The sequence below is a fragment of the Nipponia nippon genome, unplaced genomic scaffold (genome assembly GCF_047370975.1).
Source record: "Nipponia nippon isolate SJK-2023a ecotype South Korea unplaced genomic scaffold, ASM4737097v1 scaffold_37, whole genome shotgun sequence".
NCBI lineage: Eukaryota > Metazoa > Chordata > Aves > Pelecaniformes > Threskiornithidae > Nipponia > Nipponia nippon.
Window position 1 is genome coordinate 1,756,038 of NW_028262355.1, and position 27,631 is coordinate 1,783,668.

General features: G+C 48.5%; 1 protein-coding gene across 18 annotated transcripts in view; it reads right to left on the bottom strand.

The window, feature by feature from the left end:
- Positions 1-27,631, bottom strand: part of TCF4 (transcription factor 4) — a 239,753-nt gene that overhangs the window by 76,880 nt on the left and 135,242 nt on the right. For 15 of the 18 annotated variants that reach the window (XM_087772702.1, XM_087772700.1, XM_087772701.1 and 12 more), the window contains 2 exons: positions 18,721-18,850; positions 18,203-18,252 (listed from right to left, as the gene is read on the bottom strand). The exons of 2 other annotated variants lie outside the window; for them this stretch is intronic. In XM_087772702.1, coding sequence (XP_087628828.1) covers positions 18,203-18,252; positions 18,721-18,850 — 180 coding nt within the window. The remainder of the gene's footprint in view (positions 1-18,202; positions 18,253-18,720; positions 18,851-27,631) is intronic. One more of the 18 variants, XM_087772695.1, reaches the window with a different exon arrangement.

Sequence of the window (27,631 nt, forward strand, 5' to 3'; positions counted from 1 at the left end):
TTTTTTGTTGTGGACGGGAGGGTGCCTGACTCAGGACATTTGAACCGTTGAGGTTAGCGAGACTACGACAGCTTCTCCCCATCGCTCTGGCACCGTAAGCAGACCCTACAACGCCTGCCAGGTGGCATCGGGGTTACCAGCCCAAAGTCAGGAACGCTGCTGGCCTAGGCTACGGGCCTGAACATCCCATGGGCTTCGATTCGGGATTCACTACGGAGACGGACAGGAAAGTGGGTCTAAGGTTCATTTCTGGCATTTTCTCCATGTTCCCAAGGCACACAGGGCTAAGTGATGGGAGGTTCCTACATTTGGACACTTTGGTGTCACTGGTCTCAATATGAGACTACGGACGTTGTACCATAGTTTAGCGTCCACTGGAGAAGTATTTGGCAAAATAAACCAACAGAGTAAGATTTTTAATATTTCATACAGCGCTGAGCAGTTCACCGCTTGTACATACCACACAATAAACAAACCATTTCAGATTACAAGGGATTATCTTTGCTTTTGCAGTTGAAGCGCAATCTAGAGTGACCGGCGCTGTAGTTATTGCTCCTATTGCTTCACTAAGAGGTTTCCACAAGTTCTTGGTCAATTGTTCTCCATTGGCATTAGCCACCATTACGAAATAAGTAAACATTTTTGAAGCACAAGGCAATCGAGGGCCTGATCTTATATTCAGGCTTTAAGGAAAAAAAAAAGTCACGCTGTAATATAATGATTTTCATTAGTAACAATACGTATTCTCCCAAGTCGGTTCAGTGTTTTGTAAAATGATGAGACCTACTTGCACCAGAACTTCAGGAAGAATTTATATATATTACGCTGTCGCACAATTATTTTTTAAAACGATACACCAAAAAAAGGAAAAAAAAAAATGTGGAAAAGGTAAGAAAAAGTTGCAGACACCATGCAAATGGACACATGGCTAATGTCAAGAACCAAAACACGGCCTTTTTGTCAGTGACATGCAGCAATTTGTCTGCATAGTAAACCGTTAGCAGAGCTGATCAAAGCACTGAAAAGCATTTCTCACTACCCTCCTCTCCGCTAAATGATCTGCAGGACTGAACAGAGATGTGGGATCCTGCAAACTCGGATTCGTTCCCACTCTGCCACAAGAATCTGGGGAGGGAGCGGGAGAGGAACGCTGCTCCTCATTTATTGCACATTGCCATATGGAAGACTTTTCAGCTGTTACATAGTTAGGCCTCGCAGCCCCTCTATCTAGCAGTTAAATATTATTCTGTCACTGTTTCCCTTTGTATAGACGGAGAAACCGAAGCTCGGAGAGGCCACGGGCACGGCGCCGGTGCTGCAGCTACATCGAGTCAATGGTGCCAAGGGGGTGAGAGGCTGGGGCTCGCCGAATACACTCCTGTGGCGCGGGCCGCCCCGGGGTCCGGCTCGGGCTCTCTGCCCTGACCACGAGGGAAAATATGAAATATGGTCACCCCGGTCCTGGTAACGGGTGACCTGGCCACACTGCGATGCACAAGGCATTTGGGAGGAGCACGCGCCTGCGGCAGAGGAGGCTGGGCTGCCGCCGCGGCTCTGAGCTCCCGGGGATGCTCAGAGCTCACGTTGACACGTGCGTAACTTGCTCTGAGGATTAACTTTGTACTTGGGAATTACTTGTACTTGCAAATAACCCCCAACCTCAAACAGCTGGATAAAAGTAGGGGTAGAGATGGTGCATTTTTGGAAAAAAATCAGAAAACGAGGAAAAAATCCTTTTGCATTGCGCACGCGCGCACATCACCCTGCGTACCGGGCAATAGGGCTTGGTTTCGCTGCCGGGTGCAAGGATGGGCAATGCAGAGAAAGATGAAGTGGCTGGTCCTGAAGACCTCAAAGAATTAGGGAGGAGGCAGGCAAGTCTGAACCCCGTCCTGCTGTCACCCGGGGAGAAGGGGAGATGGAAACGGCACGGTGAGAGGTCTGGTCAAGGTGGAGACCATGCAAGTGGGACGTGGCTCAGAAGAAAGGAGGGGCCTGTTGCTGTGCGAGGCTTTCTTTGAGGATACCGCTCAAAGAAAGAAAAGGATCCAGAATTGTGGGTATTTAACGGACACAAAATGCTGCTTGGTGATCCCAGACCCTACCCAGAGTCTCCCCATGCCACGGGGTAAAACAGGGCTTGGGCTTCCCAGCCACGCAAACGAAGCACCGTTCCCTCCGCATCCCCGACTGCCGGGGTGGTGTTTCTGACGGGGGTAGTGCTCACGTCGCCCGAGAAGCAAAGATGGAATTAAAGGGGTTTTATAACACCTGCAAGATTTCTGCTGCCCCAGCTCTGGGTGTGCAAGAGCAGCCGAGCTGAGCGGCGGGAGGCCCGGCAGGGCCTCGGGCACATAGTACCTGTCTTGATATTTTCTCAGTTTTAGCTCTACGTTAAGAAATATGGGACATTATTCCCGAGTCAAAAATCCGTGTCCTGCCACAAAAAGCTTCACCCGATATTCTGCCAGAGCTTGTTTTATTTGTGTCTTATTACTGACGGTTACCTCTCCTCCTCTACTAAACCCCATCATTTCTCTTCCCTTTCGCTGTTTATACTGAGCTGGCCTTTAAACCCCGGGCACGTTGCAGAATTTGGGAAGTCCTGCTCACTTTCCAAGAAATCAGGATCTGAACTTACTGCTTAAACCTCATTCTGGCACACGGGGAGAGGAGCTAAATCCAGCCTGGGACCGGGCTGCAAGGTTTGCAGGAGGTTATTGAAGCACCAGCATGGAAAACATCAGATCCTTCCTAAGTCTCAGCTCTCCCCTGCCGTGCCGGCCTGAGCTGTAACCACCGTTAGCATTTTTGCTTCTTACGCTCTTTTCTCCCCTCTTTTTGCATAAAATCATTTTGTCTCTACTTCTCCAAGAATATCGCCCGGAGGAGGAAAACTGCCGGGTATCTATCTTTCCTTGGAGATCTTCAAACAAAAGATGTTCTCTGCAACGTTTGTCAATTTTCCCATTAAAGACGAAGAATTTAGCTTTCGGAGCGAATTTTAACCCTTCGGACAGTAAAACCGGATTAGATGTGATAGTAACGTAAAAAGCAGTAGACAGTTGTCTAGATCGGGCATCCCGGTGCAAGGAGAGCACCGTACTCCACCGCGGCCCTGCACCCACGGTTGCTGCGCACGGTGCCTCCTCGACGGCCACGGTGGGGGCTTACGGTCAGACGGAGCAAAGATTTTGGCGGCTCTCTAAAAGAGGGCACGAGTCGCGCTAACGAAGCGACTCCCGAAACGGCGCGGTCGTGCCTGACGTACAGCACGCGCGGCGCAATGCCCGCCTCGGGACCGACCCGGGGCCGGAGGTGTTATGGCAGGCGGCATCTGCTAACCGCAGGGCTGGGTTTACTGAATTTGGCCTGGCCTTACCAATTTTCTTGCTGTTGTAGATTTGTCCCTTAATGGTATTTGAACATTCTTTTGTGGTTTAATACCGAATTGCACAGTGCGGGAGGATAATTAGTGGGAAGTATTAAGCAGTTTATGTTCTTCTGTGATTAGAGAATAAGTCTGTGAGGTCTTTGGGCACTAGTTCCACGATGTTTTATTTTGCCTACGTAAAATCCTTCAGGAGGAAAGGGTGTTTGTACCTTTGATTTCACTGGGCTTTTCACAGTGAATAATGCGCTAAAATATATCTCGCGACCTGACTGGTTGGACTGAAGTTGTCAGGCTGCTGGGTCTTCCGAAACGAAGTACGTGATTTTGTGAGTAATTAGGGCCGTGCAGTGGTTTCACTGTGTATTTTATATTATATCACATATGCCTATTATTTATTTAGATACAAAACGCGTGCACTTAAAATACACAGCAAACCAACTGCAAACACATACACATCACAGAAGAAACCTCTCGCTGAAATGACACGCTTACACTTTCCCATGAACTTTTCCTTTCAGCCCGCCTCATTAATACCCCAAAAGCACACTTTCAATTATACGGATCCAGATGCTATATGAAAATACATATTTTTATACCGCAGCCGTTCCTAGAAGCCTCCCTCCTCCTGCGCTGCGCAGGCGCCGTGCTGAGCCGGAGCTCTGACCTGAAGGGGTTACAGCCTGGGTGAACAAAGACAGCCAAAAAATAAAAGAAAGAGGGGAGCTGAGGCACCCAGAGGTGAAGCCGCTTGCCAGAAAACTCCCTAGCAGGTAGGCACACGCTTGGGGAGCAAGGTCCAGCTGCCCCGGTGCTGCCTCCTGACACGGCACCATATTCCCATCGACTGCTCAAATTCACACTTAAATGCCTAACACATGTTAGTGCCAACTCCTATAACAAAATATGGTTATTTGGAAGTCCTCTAAAGCTGCTTTCGCTTGAAAAGTAGTTAACGTATAGCCAGATTAAGAAGGAAATCAACCGCTTGCTGATAAATTCCGTGTAGCCAACTCTTGGGATTTTATCGGGGGTCTGGCAGTAGTTCCTGTTCTTTTGGGGTTTTATTTTGTCCTAAAGCCTCAGCTCCAAAAATTCAGTAATTACAGAAAAATCTAGATCTCATGAAAAACAGCAGTTTCAGGCCCTCACAGCTGTGGACAAAACCTGCAAGTGTGATCGGAGCAGAGCTACAAGTTCGGAAAAAACCAAGAGGCAAACACAAACCCGCTACATTTCCGTGTTTCCAAAGGCCTGCTGAATTTTGGGAACTCGTGGCTCAGGAACCCCAGCCCGGATTTTTACCGCCTATCTGGCGGCTGGCAATCGCGTCCAGGTGCTACCCAAGCAGGGTGGAAAGGCGAACCGCCAATCCCCATGGAATCCCTCGGCAAGATGGAGCCCGGCACGAGGGGCGGCCGCGGGCAGGGGCGATGCCGTCCCCGCCAGCGGCTCCCGGCGAGCTCAGCCGGCCGCCGCGGCACCGGGGTGCGCAGTCGCAGACCCGGCCTTCCCGGCCCGCCCCTGGCATGGTTTCAGGTGAGGCTCGGCACTACCTTCGCGATAATTTTGGCAGGTATTATTTTTGCACTTGGAACGTCCTTGATTATTTACTGCAGTAGCCCCAGCAGAGAAGCCTTCAGCCATGAATTAAGTGCAGCTCGTTTCTTCGCCCTCGATAATAAACCGCAAAATGTACCCTGCATTTTAAACTCTTCCTCCAAATATCACAGGCGAGGAAAACCTGAAGGGATGGCTCGTGTCAGAGGCACAACAATTCAGGAATAGGCTCTCAAATGATACAAGTTGTACGAAAAATTCAGGCGCCGCAGCCCCAAGCCTGGCGAGGAAGTGGTTAACAGACATATGCTGTATAATTAGGAGATGCATTAATGATTATGAATAGTAAATGACTTGGTGCAAGGAAAAAACCTAGTCAAAAGGGACATGCACCTATCTTACATGTTTATTAGAAACTGTATATAACCAGAGAATTCTGCTATTAAGAATCCTGCGTTATTGGTGTAAATACTTCCAAGGGTACATCAAATTGTAATCTTTCGTACGACATCCATCAAACCAGGCTGGAGATTTTGACAAACATTAAACACAGTAAGGAGGCAATTATGTATGCATGATTTAATCTGCAACTAATTAATATGCAAATTTATTCATATGTTAGTTACTAAATTAAAAATGCAAAGAAGCCCTTATGGTGATTCTCAAAATTTTGCACAAACAGAACATTTAAAATATAAGAAAAAATGAAGTTTTTTGGAAACCTGCGGCATACTTTAAATCTTTGGAAACCTGTTGCACGGAGATGGTTCAAAAATATTTACTTAAATACCGGAGAACGATAAAAGGTGCGTTAATTTTATGTCAGAACGTGGTGGCAGAAAGGTTAAACACGAATCTCTGAAAGTCTTAGGAGATGTGCACTAATTATCAAACAAACTGTATTCTAGACCGAACTCCCACAGCCTGCAAAAAAATCCAGGCTGGGCACAAAGCGGTCATCGTTCGGGCGCCCTGCTCCGTTTGCGGAGGCGCGGGCGCCGACTCGGAGCCGAGTGGACCCCCAGCCGATGCCCCCACACCTGCCCTGGGAAGCACTCGGACCGTCGGGGACACAAAACCCACACGCTCGTGTCACCTGAGTAGGTTTTATGGTTAAGAAATCTTCTGGAAAGATTGAAAATAAGAGGTGTGAGGGAACTAATTGGGTGAAGGCGGACAGAAACGGCCTTTAATTCTTTTCCAGATGCATCTTCAAAGAAAAACAAGGACGCAAACAAGGCGCAGGCATTTAGACTGTTTCCTGGAGAACTGCTACAGCTACGATTCGGAACAGTTTCCACCCCCTCGTAGGTAAGTGAAGAACAGTAATTAAGTCTATATTATACCACTGTTTGCATTTTGAAGATCTCTGTTAAGGCATACGTTTAATTTGCCAGAATTTCCTTTCAGCCCTGTTTCCAGGGGGAGCTCGGTTACGTTCTGAGCTCCGTACGTGGCTCTGAGACGAAGCTGGAGCAGCCGGCACGGCCAAAACCCGCGGCACAGGTCGAATACAGAGGAAAGCACGGCAAGGACTTCCAGGCTGTTTCCCAGGCCAGTGAACTCTCACTATTTCCTTTTTTTTTCCTCCTAAAAAATAAAAGCCATCAGCTCGGCTGCGGGCCAGCACCAGAGGAGGACGTTGGCATCAGCTGCTCCCGCTCCCACCGCCTGGTTTGGCCGCCGGTGCCGAGGCCCCGCCAGCGGCGGTGCGCCCGCCGCCCCTCGCCCGCAGAAGCCCCGTCGCTGCCGCCGCGGCCGGGAGCTCTGCTGGGAGCCCCCGGGGTGCCGGCTCAGCGCCGGGCGGCCTTCCCGCGGGGATGGGACCCGGCGGGGACCCTCCGGGCTGGCGCGGGCCCTCGCCGGAGCAGCTTCATCTGCTGGGTGGGAGCGCACGCAGCGCTATCCCGCAGCGACGTTTCTTGTCGTAAAACCGATGAACTCTTCTTCAATTTTAATCAATACGGTTGTACGAGCACCTCCTTCTTCTGCGATTCACCGACGCAGAGCGCTTTTAGGATCAGGAAAGAGCATCCAAAGATCCAATTTACCCAATTCAAGGGGAAAAAGTCTAGACTGGAAGGGAAAAGTGCAGCAAAAGCGCTTTGAAAATACGAACAGGCTCGGTTGCACATATTTAAATCCACTTTGATGCGCCTCGATAGGTGACTCTTGATTTTTGTTTGGGCCAGAACCGAACGTAAGGCTTCTAAAAGCTTAAACGTACACATTTATGCATTCATTACAGAGTGTTAAATCTAATTTGTTCTTTTTACTGTCACAGGAAGCACATGTTTAAAGCAATCTGTTTCCTCATATGAATGCTTTCCTGTCTGTTTGAAAAAAATTGCAACACACTTTACCCCAAGTAACCAAGAGGTGATCATAAATATCCCTAAATAGCATTAAACAGATATGAAAGACATTAACACTTCCAGAATGCCAAAGTAGTATTAAAAAAAATTCTAACAGATGCTCCTAGGTCAAAAAGTGAAATGTGTGTTTCCTGAAAAAACACTCTCATCAGAATCATAAATGAACTGTGAGCGGAGAAATGAGGTGTTGCAGAGCAAACGAGAGGATCTTTTTGGTTAAGGACTCTCGCACACTATTGCCAAAGTGTGGTTGCAATAAAAGAGCCAAAATTAAAGGCGAGTTCGCTGAAAACCAATATCCTCTGTGCTCCACCAGGTGGCAATGACAACAAGGGAGGGCTGCCAGCCCCCGACCTGCCCCGCGCCCGCCGCGCCGGGCACGCTGGCTCCGCCAGCCTGGACTGGGACCAAGGGCTTTGACTTGGCCTTGTCGCTTTGGGCCTCGCGTTTGGCAGGGAAAAGATGTTCTCCTCTGGAAACGCAGTCAAAACACCTGTAATAAGCAAATCTAGCTTAAAATACCCAAGTTACCCAAGTCCCTCTCGCTCCGGAGCGGGGACACGCGCTTCCCTGCTCGGGGGTCTCGCCGCAGCGCTGGGAGATGCTGCGGCACCCAAAGGCCAGCGATGGAACGGGTCCTTCAGGCACCTACAATATTCAAGTCATCATTATGTGCTAGAAAAGCAGCAAATAAGGGAGCCTTTAGGCCTTTTTCTGATCTACGGCACAGCGAGGATGGCATCGGTGAAACGCCCATCGCTGAGCCATCCACGCCCTTAAATATTGTGGGTGGGCTGTGGGTCTGGGAGGGCTCCCGTCCCCGTGGCCAGCTGTGGTCCCCGTGGCCAGCTGCGGTCCCCGGGAACCGCCCAGGGCACCTGCGTGCGCCTTTGCAGAGCCAGAGATGAAACCCGTATGCATTACATCCCTAGGCATTAAATATGCAGCGCCGACAAACGTGAGCTTGTAACGTCTCGGAGCATCGGCACGGCTGAAAGGAGCCCTCCCAGGGCCTGAGGAAAGGGCGTTCTTGAGGTCTTTCTAGGGATTTCCAGCAGCAGAGTGGGTGACCAGAGCCCGGCAGAAGCTCGGTGGGGAGAGCGAGCAGGGCAGGACAGCCCGTCCCGTTCTCCTGGAGGTGCCTGTGGGACCGAAGCTTTGGGAAGCAAAAGGCAACCCGCGTTTATGGGTCTAAAACCGTGCCGGGGCCACTGCGGTGTCCCCTCCGCTCGGGCGCTGACTTTAACGCTTGTTTGGCCTGTCGAAAGGTGCTGTATGCCATTGAAAATAAAATAACAATAAAAAAACAACCAGCCATTGTAGGGCTCCTAGGTTTCGTGCCAAGAAACTGTCAGGGGAGCTTTGCTATGCATTTAACAACGTTAATAGTTATTGGAGCTCTTTATGCAATTTTTTTTCTATATTTTCGCTATGCTGATTTTTTTGCTCATTTACCGCTTCAGTGTAAAGGCAAAAACTACTTCAGAGCAAAAAAATTAATGTTCCTTTGGTAAAGCACAGAGGCTCCGTTAACAAATGGGCTCCAGTCAGAGCGCGAGCGTGTCGATCTTGACCGAGCGTCTCCAACTTCCACAGACAACTTCTTCCTTCGCGTCCTGCTCTCCCCTCCGCACGCTGCATCACTCCCCCCACCCCAACCCCACGTCCAACCCGTTCCGAAACGGGAGAAAAACTTAAAACAAATGAGATCAAATAAATAAATCCCCAGCCCCAGAAGCCGTCCTTTCCTAAACCCACGCTGGAAAGGCCCGATACACGATAGGGTTTAAATGCTTCTATCTTAAATGCTGAACTGTGCTAATCAGAGATCTGAAGGCGCTGCACTGCTTGCAATGAACACAATCTACAGATAATATTTAAAGCTACAAAATCAAATTACTGCATAGAGAATTTTTTTTAATCTTTAAATGCCTTTTCCTAACAACTATCCTCAAGTTCAAACAGAAAAATTAAAGTGCTGAGTTTTGCACTTGTGAAACTCCGCTCAATTCCCAAATGAAAAAAGATTTACAAATTACACAGCTATAGAAAGAAAACGATTGAAGGCTGGACATGAAATCACCACTTATTTTTACATTTATTTACTGAATAAAATGCATTTTCGGACCGATCCTCGTAGAAGGGAGCGAAAGGGAAGGCGAGAGCGGGGCGCCGGCAGGAGCGGCCGCGGGGCCACCGCGGGCAAAACCGCCCATCACTGGTTTGTCTTTTGTTCTGCCGGGAACCTTCCGACGCCGGTGCTCGGTGGATGCCAATAGATAGACTGATGAAAAGTTTAAATGAAAAACGCATGTCAAGTTTAGAGGGGAAAAAAGACACCAGGCTTAAGCACGCAGGGCGCTTTTCACCCCAAAGACCAAACCAAACGCCCCGGGAGCGGGGTCTGCTCCGCGGGCGCCAGCGCCATCCTAACACAGAGGAATAAACGCCGCTCTGCCTGAAAAGCCGTTTTAAAAGAACTGCCTTAAAAGTACTGCCGAGCATCTACTGTGTCTCATTTTGCCCTTTTTGCAGGCACTTGGCAATCACCGGGATTTGTTGGCCAAAGCCTTCGGCCGATGAGGAGGAAGGGCCTCCTGCACTACCTGCAGTGCTCTGGAGAGGGAGTCTCTGCTCAAGCTAAACAGAAAACCCCCACTAATCCCAGCCTCTCTTACCAGCTGCTAAGAATGGGCCAGAACTATTCAGTACTGGATTTTTTCATTTTTTTTTTTTGAGTCCAAAGCAGTTAAACATTCAGAAGTGCGTGAATTTTGCAGTAAAGGCTTTACCTTTAAATCGAACGTAAGGCCAAGGCCTTAAATACACATATCGGCCCATCCCTTTCAAATTGCTTTTTCATGTTGGAGATCCCCTGTGCAATTCATTAAAAACTAAAAACTAAGCCGTTTTAACCTGCGTTTTCTCTACCTTTGAATCTATTTTCAAACACCACCACCACAGCATTTTGTCTGCAAAACGACTTCTTAGTCCTTCAGATTCGGTGAGCGATTTCAGGTGCGGTTTGCACCAGACGGTCTTTTAACCCATCGCCTCACCAGTGCACAGTAGATTTTATCATTGCCTTGGTTTGACTTCATTTGCTATGTGCTAAAGCTGTATGCCAAATGTATTTATTTACTTGAAAGCAAAAAGCAGAGCTTTGTTATAACTGGCCGAAAAAAAAAAAAAAAGCAGCGTGGAGTTTAATAAGGTTCTAATTTTAATATGGAAAAACCCCAAATCGTAATGCAGCATGATTTCCACGGCTGGCCAGAAGGGCGAGGAGGGCCGCTAGCCAGGCTGCTTCCCCGGGGGCCGCCCGACGAAGGGGATCTTGTCAACCCGATAATGCGGCGAGCGCGACAGCCCCATCGCCGGCGGGAGCCCCGGGGAAGGGCGGCCGCTGCGCCCATCGGACAAATTTTTTAGGGAAAACGTACGGGCTGCTGCGAGGCAGGGGAACGCCAAGTACCCTCCTGCAAGCGCGTTGCAGCGCGTTACGCGGGGCTAGCCTCACCTCCGTGGGCTCTCCCACCTCAGAAGTCGCTGAATTGTACTAAAATATTATGATAAAATTACAATATTAGTTCCTGTTATCCCCTCCTTAATCCAGCTCCTACCTCGCCCCTCTCACTTGACGCAAGTTGTCAGCGAGGTCCCAGCGAGCTGCCTCCAAGCTTTCAGCCCCATTGTACCCTGCTGTCCTTGGATGCCTATCTCCAGGATGGTCAGTTCTGTCCCAGGGAGGCTTCACCCCATGGCACCGGTCCTCAAAGCCCCCCCAGACCAGGATCCCCCCTCCAGGCAGGCACCGCACCGCGGCCCCAGTGCTGTTTGGCAGCTGGCGTGCTCGGGCACGTCACCGGTGGGTGACAATCCACAACCCACTGCTGAACCCCGGGGGGAGCTCCAAAGCACCCAACAGGTCCAGCGTGGAGAAATGTCCCCAAAGATGCCGGCAGCAGCGATGACATTGGCATCCCAGGAGCGGCCGATTTTCTGATAGGGCAGGTGGCACAGGGAAAGTCGAGGACGTTGTATTTGTTTTGGAAAACTCCCATTGAAGTTGGATGCTTGAAGGGAAATTCATACGGTTGTGTTTTTTCACTTGAGGTAGGAAGTCTGCAAAGCCTGCACAAAAAGCACAAGCAGTGCTTCCTCACCTCCCAGCGAAATTACCAAGGCTTCTCCCATGGAAATCAGAATAAAGCTGTGGAAGAACTCCAGGTGGCATCCCAGTAGTAGTTCTCTTCTCTTGATTTTTGGAACCGAGCAGGTGTTTCCTTAGGATGTACAACTGAGTCATACGTTTCCTTATCTGTCTGGCCAGCAAGGTCAGAGCTGGTGCGCGTGTAAATACACACAACTGCGAGCGCAGAGAGACGCCTCCAGTCTAAGAGGGGACACCTCAAATTAAGATGAAAGAAAGAGGCTCTTGCCATTAAAACTGAGGCTCGGGGGATTTTACCTGCTGATTCGTCAACAAAATCAATTAATTTTTCAGTTCCTCTCATCTCTTTTAACACAACTGAGAGGATATTTGACTTCTCCCACTCTTCCCCACAAGAACTCTCTCCTTATCTACGTTCAAAATAAGGTGCGGCACCAGCCCAGGCCATGGTTGCAATCCCGCTCCTGGGTGCAGCCCAGCTCCTGCTGCCAGACCCGGTTCCTTCACCCGAGCCCACTCACATCTGTTTGACGACTGTAGAGCGAAGTAGGTGCCACAGCCAGAGACGAAGCCCTGGCAGAGGAGGGAGCTGAGCCCAAGCCCCTTTCCCAAGAAGGAGGTCGCCCGTCTTCCCCAAGGGCTCCTACAGATACAGCTTCCACGGAGACGGTTCAACCTGAGGAGCCATCACCTCCTCCTCTTGCCTCCCTTTTTAAGCCTTTTGTTTATTTGAAAGCTGTTGGTTCTATTAGGAGTAAATTAACCTTGGAAACCACAAAGACGTGACCGTGATCGCTGCCTGAAGCCGTGGTCTCTGTCGCACTGAATCGTAGAATACCAGGTTGGAAGGGACCTCAAGGATCATCTGGTCCAGCCTTTAAATGGCTACACCAGGGCTGGGCCATGGCTGCTTTTACAGCCATGGCTTTTGCTTTCTTTCCATTTCGCTGCAGCCGGTTTCAGGGACGAGGGACGCTTGGGGACGCTCCGCCTCTGCTCTGCTCAAGGAGGCATGAGGAAACAAGCATAGGGTGAACCACCCCGGTCAAGAGAGAGGTGTGAACGTAGGGCAGGGCTGTGGCGGGAGATCCCGGACCACCGACCATCGCCCTGCTGCTGCCCCCGTGGCGGCCGGCACGCGGGATTCAGAGAAACCGGTGCTTCTCAGTACAGCTGGATGTACAGCTGTGAGACGAGAACTGCGACACGGCCCGCTCAGGGTTTACTATCGGCAGGGTGCAAGCCGGCGTAACTCTGCCACCATCCTCCCGTTTCACTAGATACCAAACAGGACCTCTTAGTATAATGCGAATCCCCCACCCTTAAAGCACCCTAAAAGCAGCTCTTCGATGGAGCTACGGCAGCAAAACCTGCCGTTTGCAACTGCGACTTCACCCCAGACCACGCGGTTCCAACGCTGAGCTCCTGCAGCCGCTCCTGCAGCGGAGGCGGCAGCCTGCAGGGGCTGCGTCACAAGGCTGCTAAGCTGCGGGTGCTGCCGACGCCCCCAGCACCAGGACACGGGGACAACCCCGCAGCTCACGCCAGCGCCTCGGACTCCGCACCCAGCTGCACCAGCCCGCAGGGCACGCGCGTTTTCGGTCCTCCCTGGGAAGGGAGGCGCACGGTCGGGGATACGGGACGGGCCGAAAGCTGCATTTATCGGCACGGGTTGAGAGCCTGAATGCCTCTCTCCAGGGGCAGAGCAGGACGTGGGACTTCAGCTTGGGTTACAGCTCCCGAGTCTGCCATCGATGGGGATCAAACAACGGCAATCACCCACTCTTCCCGTGGAGCTGAGGGAGCAGGAGGCCTCGCTGCGGTCAGAAAGAAAGGAGTGTCCAAGGAGAAGGAAAAAGGAAAATGAATATATTGTGCCATAACGACCTGATAGCACGTTTACTAGATGATAATCATACCAAAAGAGAAAGCACTGGCGGTGGAGGAAATGCATGAGGTGAGAAATCCATTATATCCAGGCACACTACTGGAAAGCTTGGCCACAAAGAAGAGCAACTTGAGATGCAGAAAGCCTGCAGACGGCCTTTGCCGGGATCACGCACCCATCTTCATTCTCAGAGGCGGAAAGCCTGCCCTGGCCACACTGGGGGCTCGAAGGCCGCGTCGCCACTTGGGTTCCTCTGAGCTGCTCCCGCCTCTGTCCCAGTACCCCCTCCTCCTTCTGCTGAAGCACGCGATCCTGCTCCAACAAAGCCAAGCGAGCCACTCGTACCACGCCCGCAGATGACCAGCATCGTAAGCTCTCCGGAAGGCTTCATTTCTGAGCTTTCTTTTGGTCCTCAATACATTGCGTTGTATTACAGGTGCTACCTGTTGGAAATCAGCACCTGGGCAGCCACCGCTTCCCTGCCGCAGCGCCACTGTGGTGGACTTACTGAAGTCAGGATGACAGAAGATCCTGTAAAAACACGGCTCAAACACGACCTCGAAACCTAAGCCCTTCCCTCTTTGCTCACTTTTTCCCCCAAAGACTTCCCATTCCATACCCCATTCCTTCACAGACGCTTCCAACCAGCACAGCTTGCTCGTTCCTGACTCTTACTGGTCAAAATAAGAAAGGCAGAAAATGTCTTGGCAAACACTTAACGTAAAAGGTCAGATGCGATTCAACTATCAGCAGGTAAACTGGATGAAGGCTTCAGGTTAAAGATCAAAGAACAGCAAAGCCTGAGGATGCAGTTAGGGTGGGAGGTGACCGTACAAAGGAGCCACCCGGATTGCACGATGCTAGGTGACAGCGGCATCCGACGCTTACAAAGAACACTGCACTAAACGACTGCAAAGCCTCTCATAGAGTAGCTGTTATCATTACTCGGTAAAGGCAGCTCTGGCCTGCAGGTCCGAACAACGTCCACGTGCCCTTGAGTTCGGGCTATACAAAGGCCCAGGTCAAACCTCGTCAGTGGGTAGGTGCCTACCGACGGCACCAGCCTGGGTACAAAACGTTACCAAGTCACAGCTTGGCAAAGTTGCATGAGCACTCAACAAGGAAAACCAAGTTTTAACAGAAAAACATAATTTTTGCCAACAGTCATGCCCATACCTCATGCTCAGTTGGCTCAATCCAAAACACCCTGACCATCACCGCTCCGCTCAAGTCAGAGCAAAGCTTAAGGCGGAAAGCTCCAGTGTGAAACGGTCCCAGTAAAAGCCCTCGCCCCAAAGAGACTACACAGAGCCTGTTAGGGCGAAAGAAGCACGTTGGGTTGCGTTATTTCACGGGCAGGAGCCCAGGAGACGGAGAGACCGTGCGTACCCGAGGAGCAGGCAGAGCTGGGAGACCCGTCCGCCCGTCCCGCTGCCGGCAGAGGCAGGTCACGCTGCGGGCGCGCAGACACGGTCGGGTCACGAAACCTGAAATGAGGGTGATCTCCTGGAACCTCCGAGATGGGAGAAGCTCCACAAAGGACACTGTGAGGATGCTGGGCAAAGCCAATCTCCACATGCCCCACGGCAGAGCACCCCGAGTCCCCGCGGTGGTCGGACAGCGCCAGGGCCCGCAGGGAACCAGCTGCTTTGGCAGGGGACACACCAACCCAGACCAAGGTTTTGGAGTTCAACCTTTCGGTTCCAGCTCAGCTCGGGCCTGTCTCCAGTTCATAACTGCTGTGACGAGCTGCGGCTGAGACCGGCCGCGGGGGCCCAGCACGGACAGGACCCCCCACCCAGAGCACACCTGCAAGAGTCTCACCTTCTCCACTCCGAATTCCCTTCAAATCTTCATTATTTTCTAAACTCTGATTGTTTCCATAGTTCAATTTACTTTGTTTTCCAAACCCGTAGCCATTTCTTATAATAAAGGGGAGCTGATACAACATATTTATTACCATTTATCATTGAAACTTTTATAAGACTACTTATGAATTAATCAACAATACCTGCTTTCACAAACGCTGCTGCATTAATCTCCATATCCGCTGCATAAACCGCATTGAGAACAAGTTAATATACATATTTTAAGAGAAATACAGCAATATTTCCACCCTATCAACTAAGTATATTACAATCTAGTTAGTCAATTTATAAATGCATATACTCCATTCGGCATTATAAACCCTGGCAGTTCAGCGTGACACAGTCTGGACCCTAAATATAACCTGACCTTTTGTAAGGGATTTGTTCTGTTTGAGACACCCAGGTGCCTTTTCTAAAGCAGCACCGTTTCAAATGAAATGCATGCTTCACGATACATGAAGACAAGAAGACCCAAATACCTCTCTGTATCTGCGCTTAAAAAAGGCTGCGTTTCCTTCGGAACCATACTGTTCTCGTATTCGCGTAACTGGACTCCTATTTTAATTTCCTTATTCTTGGAAGACAGAGCTATGGGTGATTACAATACTCAGGAATGCCTTTTCATATTTTCTTTTCTAATAAATTGTACGGCTTATTAAGATAATTTGACGTATTTGAAGTGCATATTCTACTTGGAGATAATTTGGCTTAGAAATAAAAATACTGTTAAAATAGTTGAGAGTATTGAGCTGTAGAAGTATTTCTGTACAACAACTGTATTCACAAAAAATTAAAGGAAGCACACATTTGAGACTAATCTGCGACAAACATAAATTGCCTTTCATTCTTTCGAAGCAAGAAGCAATCCATAAAAAACTTTTTGCAGCAGTTATAAATCCCTGCACGGTGACATTTCCAGCGCCGCCGCTCTTCCCCACGCAGTGAGGGCAGATAGCAGGGACCGTTTCCCCGAAAGCATCTTTTATAGCACGGATACAAAAATATCCGTGTAAACGTCCTGAGATGGGCACCTGTCTACAGAGCAGTATTTTAAATGATAAAAAACGCAGGTTTGGGGTGGTTGGTTTGGTTCCCCCCCCCGCCAACGACCGAACAAAACCCCAGCACGATCCCCGAGCCGTCACAAGGAACTGCCGAAGTGGCTGTGAGCGCGCAGACCAGGGCGCTGCGTCCTTCGCGCGGTGCCTCGCGGCGTGCCGTCGCCTCGGCGGCTCCGCGGCACGCCGGCCGTCACCCCTACCGCGTCCGGCCTCGCCTCCAACCGTCGAGAGCTGGGAGGGATATCGTGTGCGACGTCGTCAGAAAAACTATTAAAAGCTAAAGTTTCATCGAAAATAAATCCACCTCTAACCTGAAGCATAAGAGTCCTCATAAAAACCTTCGGGGAGGATATTAGCTATTGCTGTAAAGGAGTCCAGTAAAAACCAAACCCCAAAAACACACAGTGAAATACATTTAAAATACACGTGTGGGAACTTATTTTTAATTAAAAAAAAAATAGTATTGTTACTTTACTGGAAACTTGCATTTGAGAATTCCCACATTTCAACAACTTACAGAGAAGATTTACGTTCGCGTTTGGTTAACTTTATAAGGATTACAATAATCCGTGCAATTAAATCAGGATGTTCAGATGGGTTTTTCTCTTTCAGATTAAAATGTTATTATTTATAAAGTGACCGGTAATGAAACTACTGTTTAGCACAGTCACTACAACAACTGAAGCTTTAAAAGTACGCTAGCTTGCAAACTGCAAATTTACTTGGATTTATGGTAAAAACATAAAGCCCATCTGAGATTAACATGCCAATTTGTTATATATTCCGCAAGATTGATTGCCACTCAGCTCCTCCTAATAACCAGATTTAGAGATAAAACAAATAGAGTTAGCAGGTACGAAAGGGAACCCCTCTTGAGTGGTTTGTTTTCTGTTTGCTACGAAAATATGTATTATGTATTTTTAAAGTCATGGTGGAGAAAAAATTAGAGTAAAAAGACTCGAATAAAATGCACTCTTTAGCCATACTACTCTCTATGCTGCATTTACTGAAATGTAGCATGATTTCTTTTAAAACCGCTGTTTTATATATATTTTAAGGGATGTAAAAGTAGATGCTCTCAGAAAGACGCAATGCACCTTGGCACAGCTTTTTCCGGAAAAAAACCCACAAAGATTTTACACAACGACGAATAAATGAAAATTAACGGAATGATTATTTGGATCACAAAACAAAGGACTTCACCGAACCAAGGGGAAACACCAACTTCTGCCTGCACGATGCAAAGATTTCACGAAAAACACTGAAAAATGAGATGCTGGATGGCACCTCCTTACAAAGAGGGATCGGGGATATTCTTTAAAATATCGGGGAAAAGCCGGGGTAATTACCAGCTCTCTCGTTACCGCTTGAGCAACCCACAATGCCTCTGGCAGCAGCTGGATCCCAGCGGTTGACACCTGGGCTCACCCCCAGCCCGCCTCCGCTGCAGGTACCACAGCTCAGAGACCTCACGGGAAAATGAAGATGCTTGTCCCGCATCCCGGGCCGAGACCCACGGAAATTTCTCATAAATCCTCTCCGCACATCTCGTTGAACATGCAAATCCATAACGCGGCGGCAGCCCGACAAAGAAGCTAACCGGCACGGGGAAGGGATGCTCGCCCCGCGCAGGTACGCGCCGCCCGCGCCCGCTCCGCGGCGTCCGCCGTTGAAAAGCCACATGAGCAGCACACGCTCGTCCCCACCGTGCAATTAATCACTTCCAAGTCGGGACAAGCGCCGAGACTGTTTAACTCTCCTTACCTCGTCCTCAGCCTTTAGCGCCAAGCGCTCTGCCAGCCCGGCAGCGGGCTCGTTTCTATCTGCCTGCAACCGAACAAAGCCACCGCGACCACAAGCAAGCGAGCAGACGAGCGGTACTTACTGAAGATGGCAAACCTGGAGGAACTTTTCGAACTTTCTTTGTTTGTACTTCTGAAAAAAGACAAAATGGTGTCTTCATAAGACAGGATTCCCCCCCCCCTCCCCCCCCCCCCCCCCCCCCCGAGATTTTCTACAGACCCAGCTGCTAATCGCCCTGCCCGCCGTCTCGCGCCAGCCTCGCAGCAGTTTTGGTAACACCGAGGGGATGCCACTGCTCTTAAGTCTGACAGTAAAATGCTGGAAAACTGTTCATATTTTGATCTCGAGTGGTAGGGCCTTTGTTTTCCCCTTCCACGGGTTTGCTTTGAAAAAGCGATTTTTTAAGGCTCCTTGCATGCTCGACAAAGAGGACAGAGAGGAGCAATCAGCTAACGTTAAATAAACCCCTCCGAGAGTCCTGGCGGCGTCCGCGGACGCTCTGCCGCTTATTGTATTTATCGCAAAGTATTGCTAAACAGGACGAAACTCCGATTATTTGTTGCAATGGAAAAAAGAAAGGTTGAACACAAAGTCACTCACCCATAGAGGTGCTGTGGAGAGGCCTCCGCCGGGGGTTATTGCTAGAATACTGATAGTACTGGGAGCCAGGCTTAGTGGGGGAGAGCGCTCCTGGGTTGCCAATATCCATGTCACCTCCAAGGAGACTTTGCTAAAAGATTAAAAATATATACGTGTGTGCGCGTGCATGTTAAATCCGACTTTCCTCATCATTAGCTATTTCTCATTCCTAAAAATAACACAGTCAAGAAACCTGCACAAGCAACTGAAACACGGAAACGAGAACCTGCCAAAATTTTAAAGGAGACATTACAAAAACCCCCGGTTGAGCATCTTTTCCTTTAGTAGGAGAAGACGCGGTAATTCATTTAAAATACGATTATTTACATTTACAGGAGACTTATTGCCTACTTAGTCAAATGCAATCGGTGCTTTAAAAACTTTTGGAGCTCTGTTAATATATCGGAAGGTAATTTAGTTTCTTCACTGCGAGCAAGATAGTTAAGTGCACGGATTCAACAATAATAAAACTTAAAAAATAATCCTGCTGTTGACAGAGCGGTTGGTTCAGCGTGGATGAAACAGCTTCATTGTCTATCCCCGTGCAAGGCAAAACTCACACCCGCGAATTAAAGATATCAGATTTTGCACACCAAAAATCCGCACAGCAGGCTGTGCGTTAATACGCGATTAAAACGTGAAAATAAAATTAGACGTTGTTAATATTTTTTGCAACGCTATCAGAAGAAAAAAAGCACCTCAGAAACCCCAAAACAATTAACGCTATTGTATAGCCGCCGCAGTAGCGGCAGCAGCGGACTTTCAATATATCCATTTTATGCCTGTACCATTAACTAACAAGACGCATCCTGGTGACCGCAACATTTTCTCAGCTACGAGAGGACTACGGTTTCGAGACGAGAGCAGAAAACAGTATCTGACCCAGGCTATAAGAAAAATGTTAAATCTTTAAGAGACGATGGCAGAAGAACAATTTCCTGAGTAACGTTCTATTTGCTATAAACTACGTTGAAACTTACCCATAATATATAAATCCCCTGATTACACTCTGCATTGAACACATTGTTCTTTTAATTATTCTGATACGCAATAAAACAGGTGTAGATACCACCATTTATATTAAGAACAAATTTACCATTTAATAAAGAAATTTTAAAATTAAGTACCAAAAATCTAACTTTATCGTTACTTGTAATCAACTTTTACTGACTGAACTAATTACTGTACTTGATAAAGTACAGAATGTGTTTTCCCTAATCTAAATTCTAATCACCATGTCACTCACAACAGACTTAGTAATGCTTCACTAACACACTATTCACATGCAAAATACTCTAAATAGGCCAATTATGACTCTGCCCCTGTTCCCTGGTTAACCCGCTGAGAACTGAAAAATTTCACAAGGCAGTCACCAACTAAAACAAAGGCTCCTTGTTTTAAATTAAGACAGTCTTTTTGATTCCTAAATAGCTCAACAAAGTGGCATGTCTTCTGCTGAAAGCAGTTGGTCAAATATGACCCATGAGCTGGAAAATCAGAAATTAAAACATCCTTACTCCTTGACTATACCTCCAAACACATTTAAAGATAACTTTTGATTCTAGAAAACTATATTCCTCTTTTTTCCCAGAGAGGCGAAAGGAGAAGCGCCGAGGAGGGACGGACAAATGGGCTCCGACCGGTTGGGGCTGAAACCCTTTGCTGGTGTGCAGCCTAGCATCTGCCTTTACAGTCCTCTCCGAGCCCGAACGATACAAAACCGCCAGTCAGAAGGCACTTTTGGCTAATATCTTTACGTTCAGCTAATGCCTAATATACACCTGCAATGACTACGCTCCTTTTAATAAACAACACCTGCACCGGCAAAAATGGTTGCAAGTCTATTGCATAATGGCAGGGAAATAGATGCACAAAACTCTCGGGAAAAAAGGGTTATCGATTCACCGTGAATCTCCTCGGGAAAGAAAGGGAAATTTATTGAATGTCTTGGAGCATTTCAGAATGAAACAGCACAGAAATTCTCTTCAGTCATATATTTTTAGCACGTATACGTTTTAACATAAAGACAGACCTGCTAAATCTGTGCATGCTTTATCCATATGTCGGGTAGTCTGAAAGACTTAGAGCCATCAGCTGTATAAATTCCTATACCCAGCCTACTAGATTTCATTTGACTTTAAAAAAAAAAAAAAAAAAAGCGTATATAAGGCAGCGTTTGCAAACTATTTTAGATTAAACAAGATTCACTTTAGGAGCATAAAACATACACATACCCTATGTTGTTTTTGTTTTTTCATCCAAACATTTTTCTCTATAAAAAGAGGCAGAGGTTTCTATAGAAAAAAAAAAAAAAAAATAAATCCCAAACGTGTATTATTATATTAGAAGGAAACACATGTCCCAGGCTGAAGGGCTGCATGCCTTTTGTTTAGCCGGCGACGGAAGACGTCGCCCTGCCACCAGTTGCACTTTGCAACGCCCGTTCGTTCCTCTTGACCTAACAGGTAGCTGCTGGCGTGGGGCTTACGTTCGGCGTCCCGGACCTGAGGTTCTCCCCCCGGGAAAGCAGCCCGGCGGGCGGGCTCGCAGCCCGTGGGCCCGCTGGCCCTGCGGAGGCTCCCAGCCGGCAGCGGGGGTCCCTCGGCAGCCCCGCGCGCCCAGCGACCGCTGCGCGTCTCGCCACCGACAAAAGGCAATCCAAGTGCTATCTTACCGACAGCGTTTTCTACAACAAAAATTGATTTCGTTTTGAAAAACGCAGCGCAAAAATTTTCAGCCCGACTGTCACGGACTCGTTCCTTCGCTCTCTTAAAGAAAAAACCCACAAAGAATTAACCCAAACCAGAGCAAAGCCCCCTCCTTTGTCTCCTACGGGACAGAGACGTTCTTACAAGGTAAAAAAAAAAAACCCAAGAGGTGGGTTTGTGCGTTAAGGGGACCCCACCGGGCACTCCGGGGAGGGAAACGACGATAAAAATATAGACGTAGTTATTGGGAGATGCTTGTGAAGGGAACAATGGGCATTTATTACTGTTCAGCCTACATGTCACACTGCTAATGGCCTGCAACAAAGAGAGAGATAAAACGTTTACAAACCACAACGCCGTCGATTACGCAGCCTTTGGAGCTCCCCTTCGCTCCAAACTGGATCTTAGAAAGGCAATGAATTATTCGGCATCAAAGTTAATATTTACCCCTAAGAAACGATGAGCTTAAAAGCCAAGTGTGACATTTGTCAAACTCCCCTCCGGTCTCTAGGGGTTGGATGGGCGTATACGGTGCGTAGGGGGGAAGCGGGCTACCTTCGGGTGCGAGCGGGACGCGGGGCGTCGCACAGCTTGGAGCTCATCTGCGTAAATCCTGCAGGCGTATTCTTGCATTAGAGCATCTACCGTACTCACAGACCTATGCCGTTTGCAGGTTATTCGTTTCCTAATAAACAAAGCCACTGAATATCAAATATATTGAATTTGCCAGTTGAATGTGAGAGTTTGAGCTAAAAAAAATCACAGAAGGGAAAAAAAAGCAGCGGAGCAAAATGCATTTTCACATTGAGGCACGCAGCTGTATTTTTTATCGGCTGCAATGCTTTTGCCTTTCTCCTTGTTACGCACAATCCCATCGTCTTTCTAGCAATTTGTAAAATAAGTCGCCGACTAGCGAATCCTGCCTCCGAAATCTGAATAACTAGACAAAGAATTAAAGCTGGGGAGGGAGAAAACATGCCCGTACTATGGCAAAGTACTATCCATATGGATAGGATATTACCCCTCCTGGAAAAAACAAATGTTGTTTCCATCGCAAACCTGAAGTTTTGCTTTTCAAATGAAAAAATCATGCAAATTTCACGTAAATATTTGTTTCAGACCTAATAGGCAGGAAACACATTTACAAAAAAATACTTTATTTTCCCCTTTGTGACAGAAACAGGTGAGATGAGAGCCTGACAGAGTGCTGCATTTTACTAAGAGAACGTTAATTCAGATTAAAGGAAAACGGCCTTGAAGCCTGTAATCCGAAAGCCTCTGAAAACACCGATCAGGGAAAAATACCTCAGAAAAGGCCTTTTTTTTTTTGCCGACAACCTGGATATATGTATTTTTTTTTGACATCTTCACGCTACGCCGTGATCCAGTATCAAACGCCACATCACGGGGATGTTGCAGGCAAGAGAAAAACGGGCTTAGATGAAAACAGATTAAGCTCCTTTTCTGAACGATTGCCAAACGTTGGTGGGTCGCGCTCACGTTTGAGTATTCCTGCGCGCACAGCTGCAGTCCCGCACGCCGCTCCCAACCTGCGGGATGTATAGCGACGGCGGGACACACGCTCCCCTCGCCGAAAGCCTGGGAGAAGCGTCGCGCGGGCGCGATCGGAAGCAAACCGCCGCATCGCGCGCCGCCGCGCCTCTGGTTTCTCCCACCCGGTTGCGGGAGGGAGGTTTCTCCCTCTCGGTGGAGAGGGTGAGGAGCGGGGATGAAGGCTGAGAGTGCCGGGGTCCTCGGCATCTGCAGGTGTAGCCGGCAAACCAGCTGAAGGGAGCCGGAGCGGCGTCGCGCCCTCGGTCCTCACGTCGGGTGGAGCGGGGACGTCTGCCCTCCGGCCGGGGCGGCCCAGTGGCCCCACGCAGCTGGCGGGGCCCACAGGTGCCGGGGCACCCCTCCGGAAAGCGCCGCGGGGCTCTCGGCCAGCCCTGCTCGGCCTCTGCACGCCCAGAGAACACAGGCACGCAGACATATTTTACACAACTTTATCAGCTACCTTGCCCAAAAGATATCATTTTAAAAGCAAGCCCTTTTTTTGCAATAAATTTCACGTGTATGATGAGAATTCATGCGCTTCATCTAAAAAAAAACCCGGAGTCCTGCTATTTTTCACAATCTTGCACCATTTCTTAAATTAAAATTCTTTACACTTTGAAAGATCAAAGCTTGTTTGCTTGCTTTATCCGCGTGTAGGCCTTCCCGGCTCTCCCTGCGAACGCCGCGTCTCTGCATTGTTCCCTCTGCTGCGGCACCGACGTCTCCGTGGGCCGGCAAAGTAGGGCAGGGAGGCTGTGGTCCCGCGGCCCCCGCGCCTCCCCGGGGAGCCCGGCCGGCACCGAGCTCCCGCTCCGCCGGGGTACCCGACTGTCGGGGGGCTGCCGTGCCATTGAATTATGTTTTTTTCCCCAAAAAAAGAGCAGGAACGAAGGTGTACCGCAAACTTCCTCGACACGAAAAACTTAACGCGTGCTGTGCGTGTACCCAGCGCAGCGATGTGTGACGCCGGACCTGAAACACGGGGTCGCGGCAAGGAGGCTCCTCCGCGCTCGGCAGCGACTGAGGTCCTCCTGCCAAATACCTGCGCTCCTCCGACCGCTCTTAAACCATCCCCATTTGACTTCTCAACATCCATTCCGTTGCAAATTTGCAAACAAAGCAACTGGGATTTGTTGAAATCGCATCTAGTTTATGCTGAAACGGATGAATAGGAGGCAATTTTTTCCAGATTTTTTTTAATACAAGAAATTTCTAACCGCAACCGTCCTGTTTGCCTCTCCTTTAGTAAAATCACAGGATACAGGATTAGATCTCATCATCCAGATTTCAGCTGCTCTATCCTCAGTTTATGAATTTTCACTTAAGTCAAGTTAACTAAGTCATGCCGCATACACATCTGAATCATTTCTTGGTTATTTCCTTCTGTGATTTCAATCCTCTGTTTTTAATCAAATTATGAAACTAAATTTCCACTTATCATGTGACTATCGGGGCATCTGTTCATAATCTGTCCAATTCCTACAAATACTCCTTTCTTTGGCTTTTGGAAATTTGGCAGCTCTCTGTAAAATCTTCTGTGTGTCATTTACGTCCAGTATTTCTCTCTAACGCCAAGTGTAAATTGCAACCCATTGATGGCAAACACAGAGCAACAATTTCCCTGGGTTTTGCCGAGTGTGTTTTCAAGCTAAGGTACTGTTTTCCTTTTTTACTTAACCAAGCGTAATTCTTAAAAGTATTTGCAGAAAAAATTTGACTTTCTGAGAACAAAGGAACTTCTGTCGCAGAGATTTAATTTTTCACAGAGATTTTTTTTTTTTTCCAAGAACACTCACGTGTATGAAGTGAGAGAAATTTTAATATGTTTATTTTATTTTCTCTATCTGATGGCAAATAACCTTTTGTTTCATTTCTTCTGCCTTCTAGGGCAGCACCTTCAGATAGCTGTGCACCGTGTTCAGCAGTTTTCTTTTGACTTTGACCTTTTCCATTCAAAAATGCTTGCAGGTATTATCAAATAATTTTTCATGTTCAACCAACCCTTGTGCATTAATGTCATCAGTATTAGTTCTCCAGGTTTTTTGAGGTTTTTTCACTCTCTCTTCCTCTGCATAATTTACAACTGCTCTTTAAGTTTAAACCTTTCTGGAGTCATTTGTCCCAGTTGTGCTTTCTGCGCACTGGATATAACATCAGCGCCACAACAGCAACCCGCAAAGTTCATTTACCGGTTTCAGCAGCATTTCACGGACGCAGAGTGCTCGTAAACGTGGCTGAGGTTCGACCACCTCTGGCCAGCGAGGATCTCAAATTTGTTCCCGTGCTCATTTTCCTCAGCTATTTCAGGTGAGCAGGAGAAAAAAAAAAACCTTTCTAACTTCTTACCTCATTTTTCCCACATTTCCTCCTGGTGTTTGCTTGCTTCTTCCCATCCCTTCATTCACCATTAGGCATGATGACTCAGATTATTATACTGCTGCTTGATTATCACTAAAGGTTAGTTACTTGTTTGCATTAACGATCCCCATCTTTCACATTTACAGTGAGCGATTTCACCATCAATTGCACCGTCTTTGCTGTTTTTCTAAAGCTGTAGTACGAAATGAATATTTCATTTCCTAGTATATGGGAAAAATGGATAAAAAGGGCCTCAATTGAACAAGTACAAGGCACACAAATTTCAAAGGGAAGAAGGGACCTTCTCCTCCACTAAGCAGTTTTGTAAAATCCAATCTTTGCTCAATTTATGATTTTCTGCTGTACTTGAATCCTTGGAGTTGCAACGCCTCCTTTACTACAGCTCAAATAAAAATCCTAGCGCTTTCACTGCTGCGAAGATCAGCAAAACACGGCGTAATATCTGCTTATAATGTCACGTAGCGTAACGTAACGTATATACAGGGATGCACGCGCACACACACCTATACGAAACCGGGTGTCCCGTACAACTGCCAGACTTTTCCGGGCGCCAGTAACCTGAGGGCTGCGCCGGCCCCAGCCGCCCGCTCCGCAGCCGCCCGCTCCGCGGCCGCCTCTCCGCTCCCTCCCCAGCCGCCCGCTCCGCGGCCGCCTCTCCGCTCCCTCCCCAGCAAAGCACCATCGGCTCCTTCGTGCTGCCTCGCAGGCAGCGATAAGGACATTCTCTCTGCTTTGTTATTAATCTTTCAGAATATAGTTTTCATTTACAGGCTGAAACCCAGCCAGATGATTATAGTGTTTCAAAACACGTGCTTAAATACAGGTAATACTCATATAAATATGTCCCGCTGAGGAACCAACACAAAAAGGGGAAAGTCCTCGTGGCGAGTGGGGAAGGGGGATGGTGCGGGGAACACGCCATCGCGTTCACCCTCAAAAACCCATAAAAACTAACAAAGCTGCTGGGTTTCTTACTGCCCACGAGGACTGGCGTTTGGTGAGGGCGGCTGGGGAAGACGAGACCGAGCGATGGAAGGGACTTTGGTCAAAGCCCGGTGTTTTACGGTTAGAAAGTTCTCCCGTGCTGCTAACTGCGCCCAGGAAAAGAGCTGGGTTTGGGTTTTAGTCCTGATATTGCAGGTGGCCGAGGAGCGGCGCAGTACCAGCTCCAGCATTTGCAGCGGCTGAAGCTGCTCCGCACGGCTCCCAGCGAGGATTATCCCCGTGCCGGGGCTGCCGGCTGCGGCCGTGCTCCCGCCGCTGCACCCTGCTCCGGGGACGGCTCCAGGCACCCGGGCCGTCTGGATTAAACACCGACTTCGGCACCCACAGACCCCTCTGCGAGGGGAAATAATCCGAGATTGCCGGGGGCCCCCCGCTTTGTTACAGCGCTGTGTCGGGAAGGAACCGCACGGAGCTGAGGAGGTGAACCACGTAAAAGCCCATTACTGGGAAAATTCACCCCAGAATGATCTGCAGTCAATCGAACGTCGTGAAAATCCAGCGCCTTGGACCTCGACAGCGCTCCCGTGTCTCTGCATACCGTGATACCGCGCGATAACGTTTAAAAGACTTTGCAATCAAGAAAATGAAGCAAGCTTAGAGCAACTGGAGTTATTCAGTTTGTACAAAACCATAGAGCCAGTTTGGCTTAATGTGCGTGTTCTCTGAAGCACATTGGTAGAGTCGTTTTCCAGGACAGAAGATTTGGTACGGAATTAAACAGCCCTCGGTTTAGCCCAGGATAAATCCTCTGAAGTCGGCAGGGGCCTCCTGGGTGTTAATGAGGGAAGCGTTTGGCCCTCGGACAGCAGCTGGATTTTCGGGGATTGCCGAATATAGCGAAGCATTGTCTGCAGTATTTTTACAGAGCGGCGGAGCGCTGCTAGAAAGGCGGCTTGCCACATCATCAGAGTCCAGCTGATCCACAGCATCTTCCACATTTATCAAAAAAATCCCTCCGTACCTATGCCACTCAAAAATGCAAGCTAAATACATAGGCTAAGACGCTTCAGGTATGAAAAAGCGCACAGTGACAGAATATTAACGCCTGGTAAAAACAGGGCACCGTAACAACTTACGTAGGGTTGAATAATAATCAGATAAAGCCGGTATTTGTCAGCGTATATATATATATATTGGAACTGCTCACTAAATTATGAAACACACGTCCTGGTATCCCTGTTTTTCACAGTACCTCCCAGTACACAAATATCTGTATTTCCATGCAA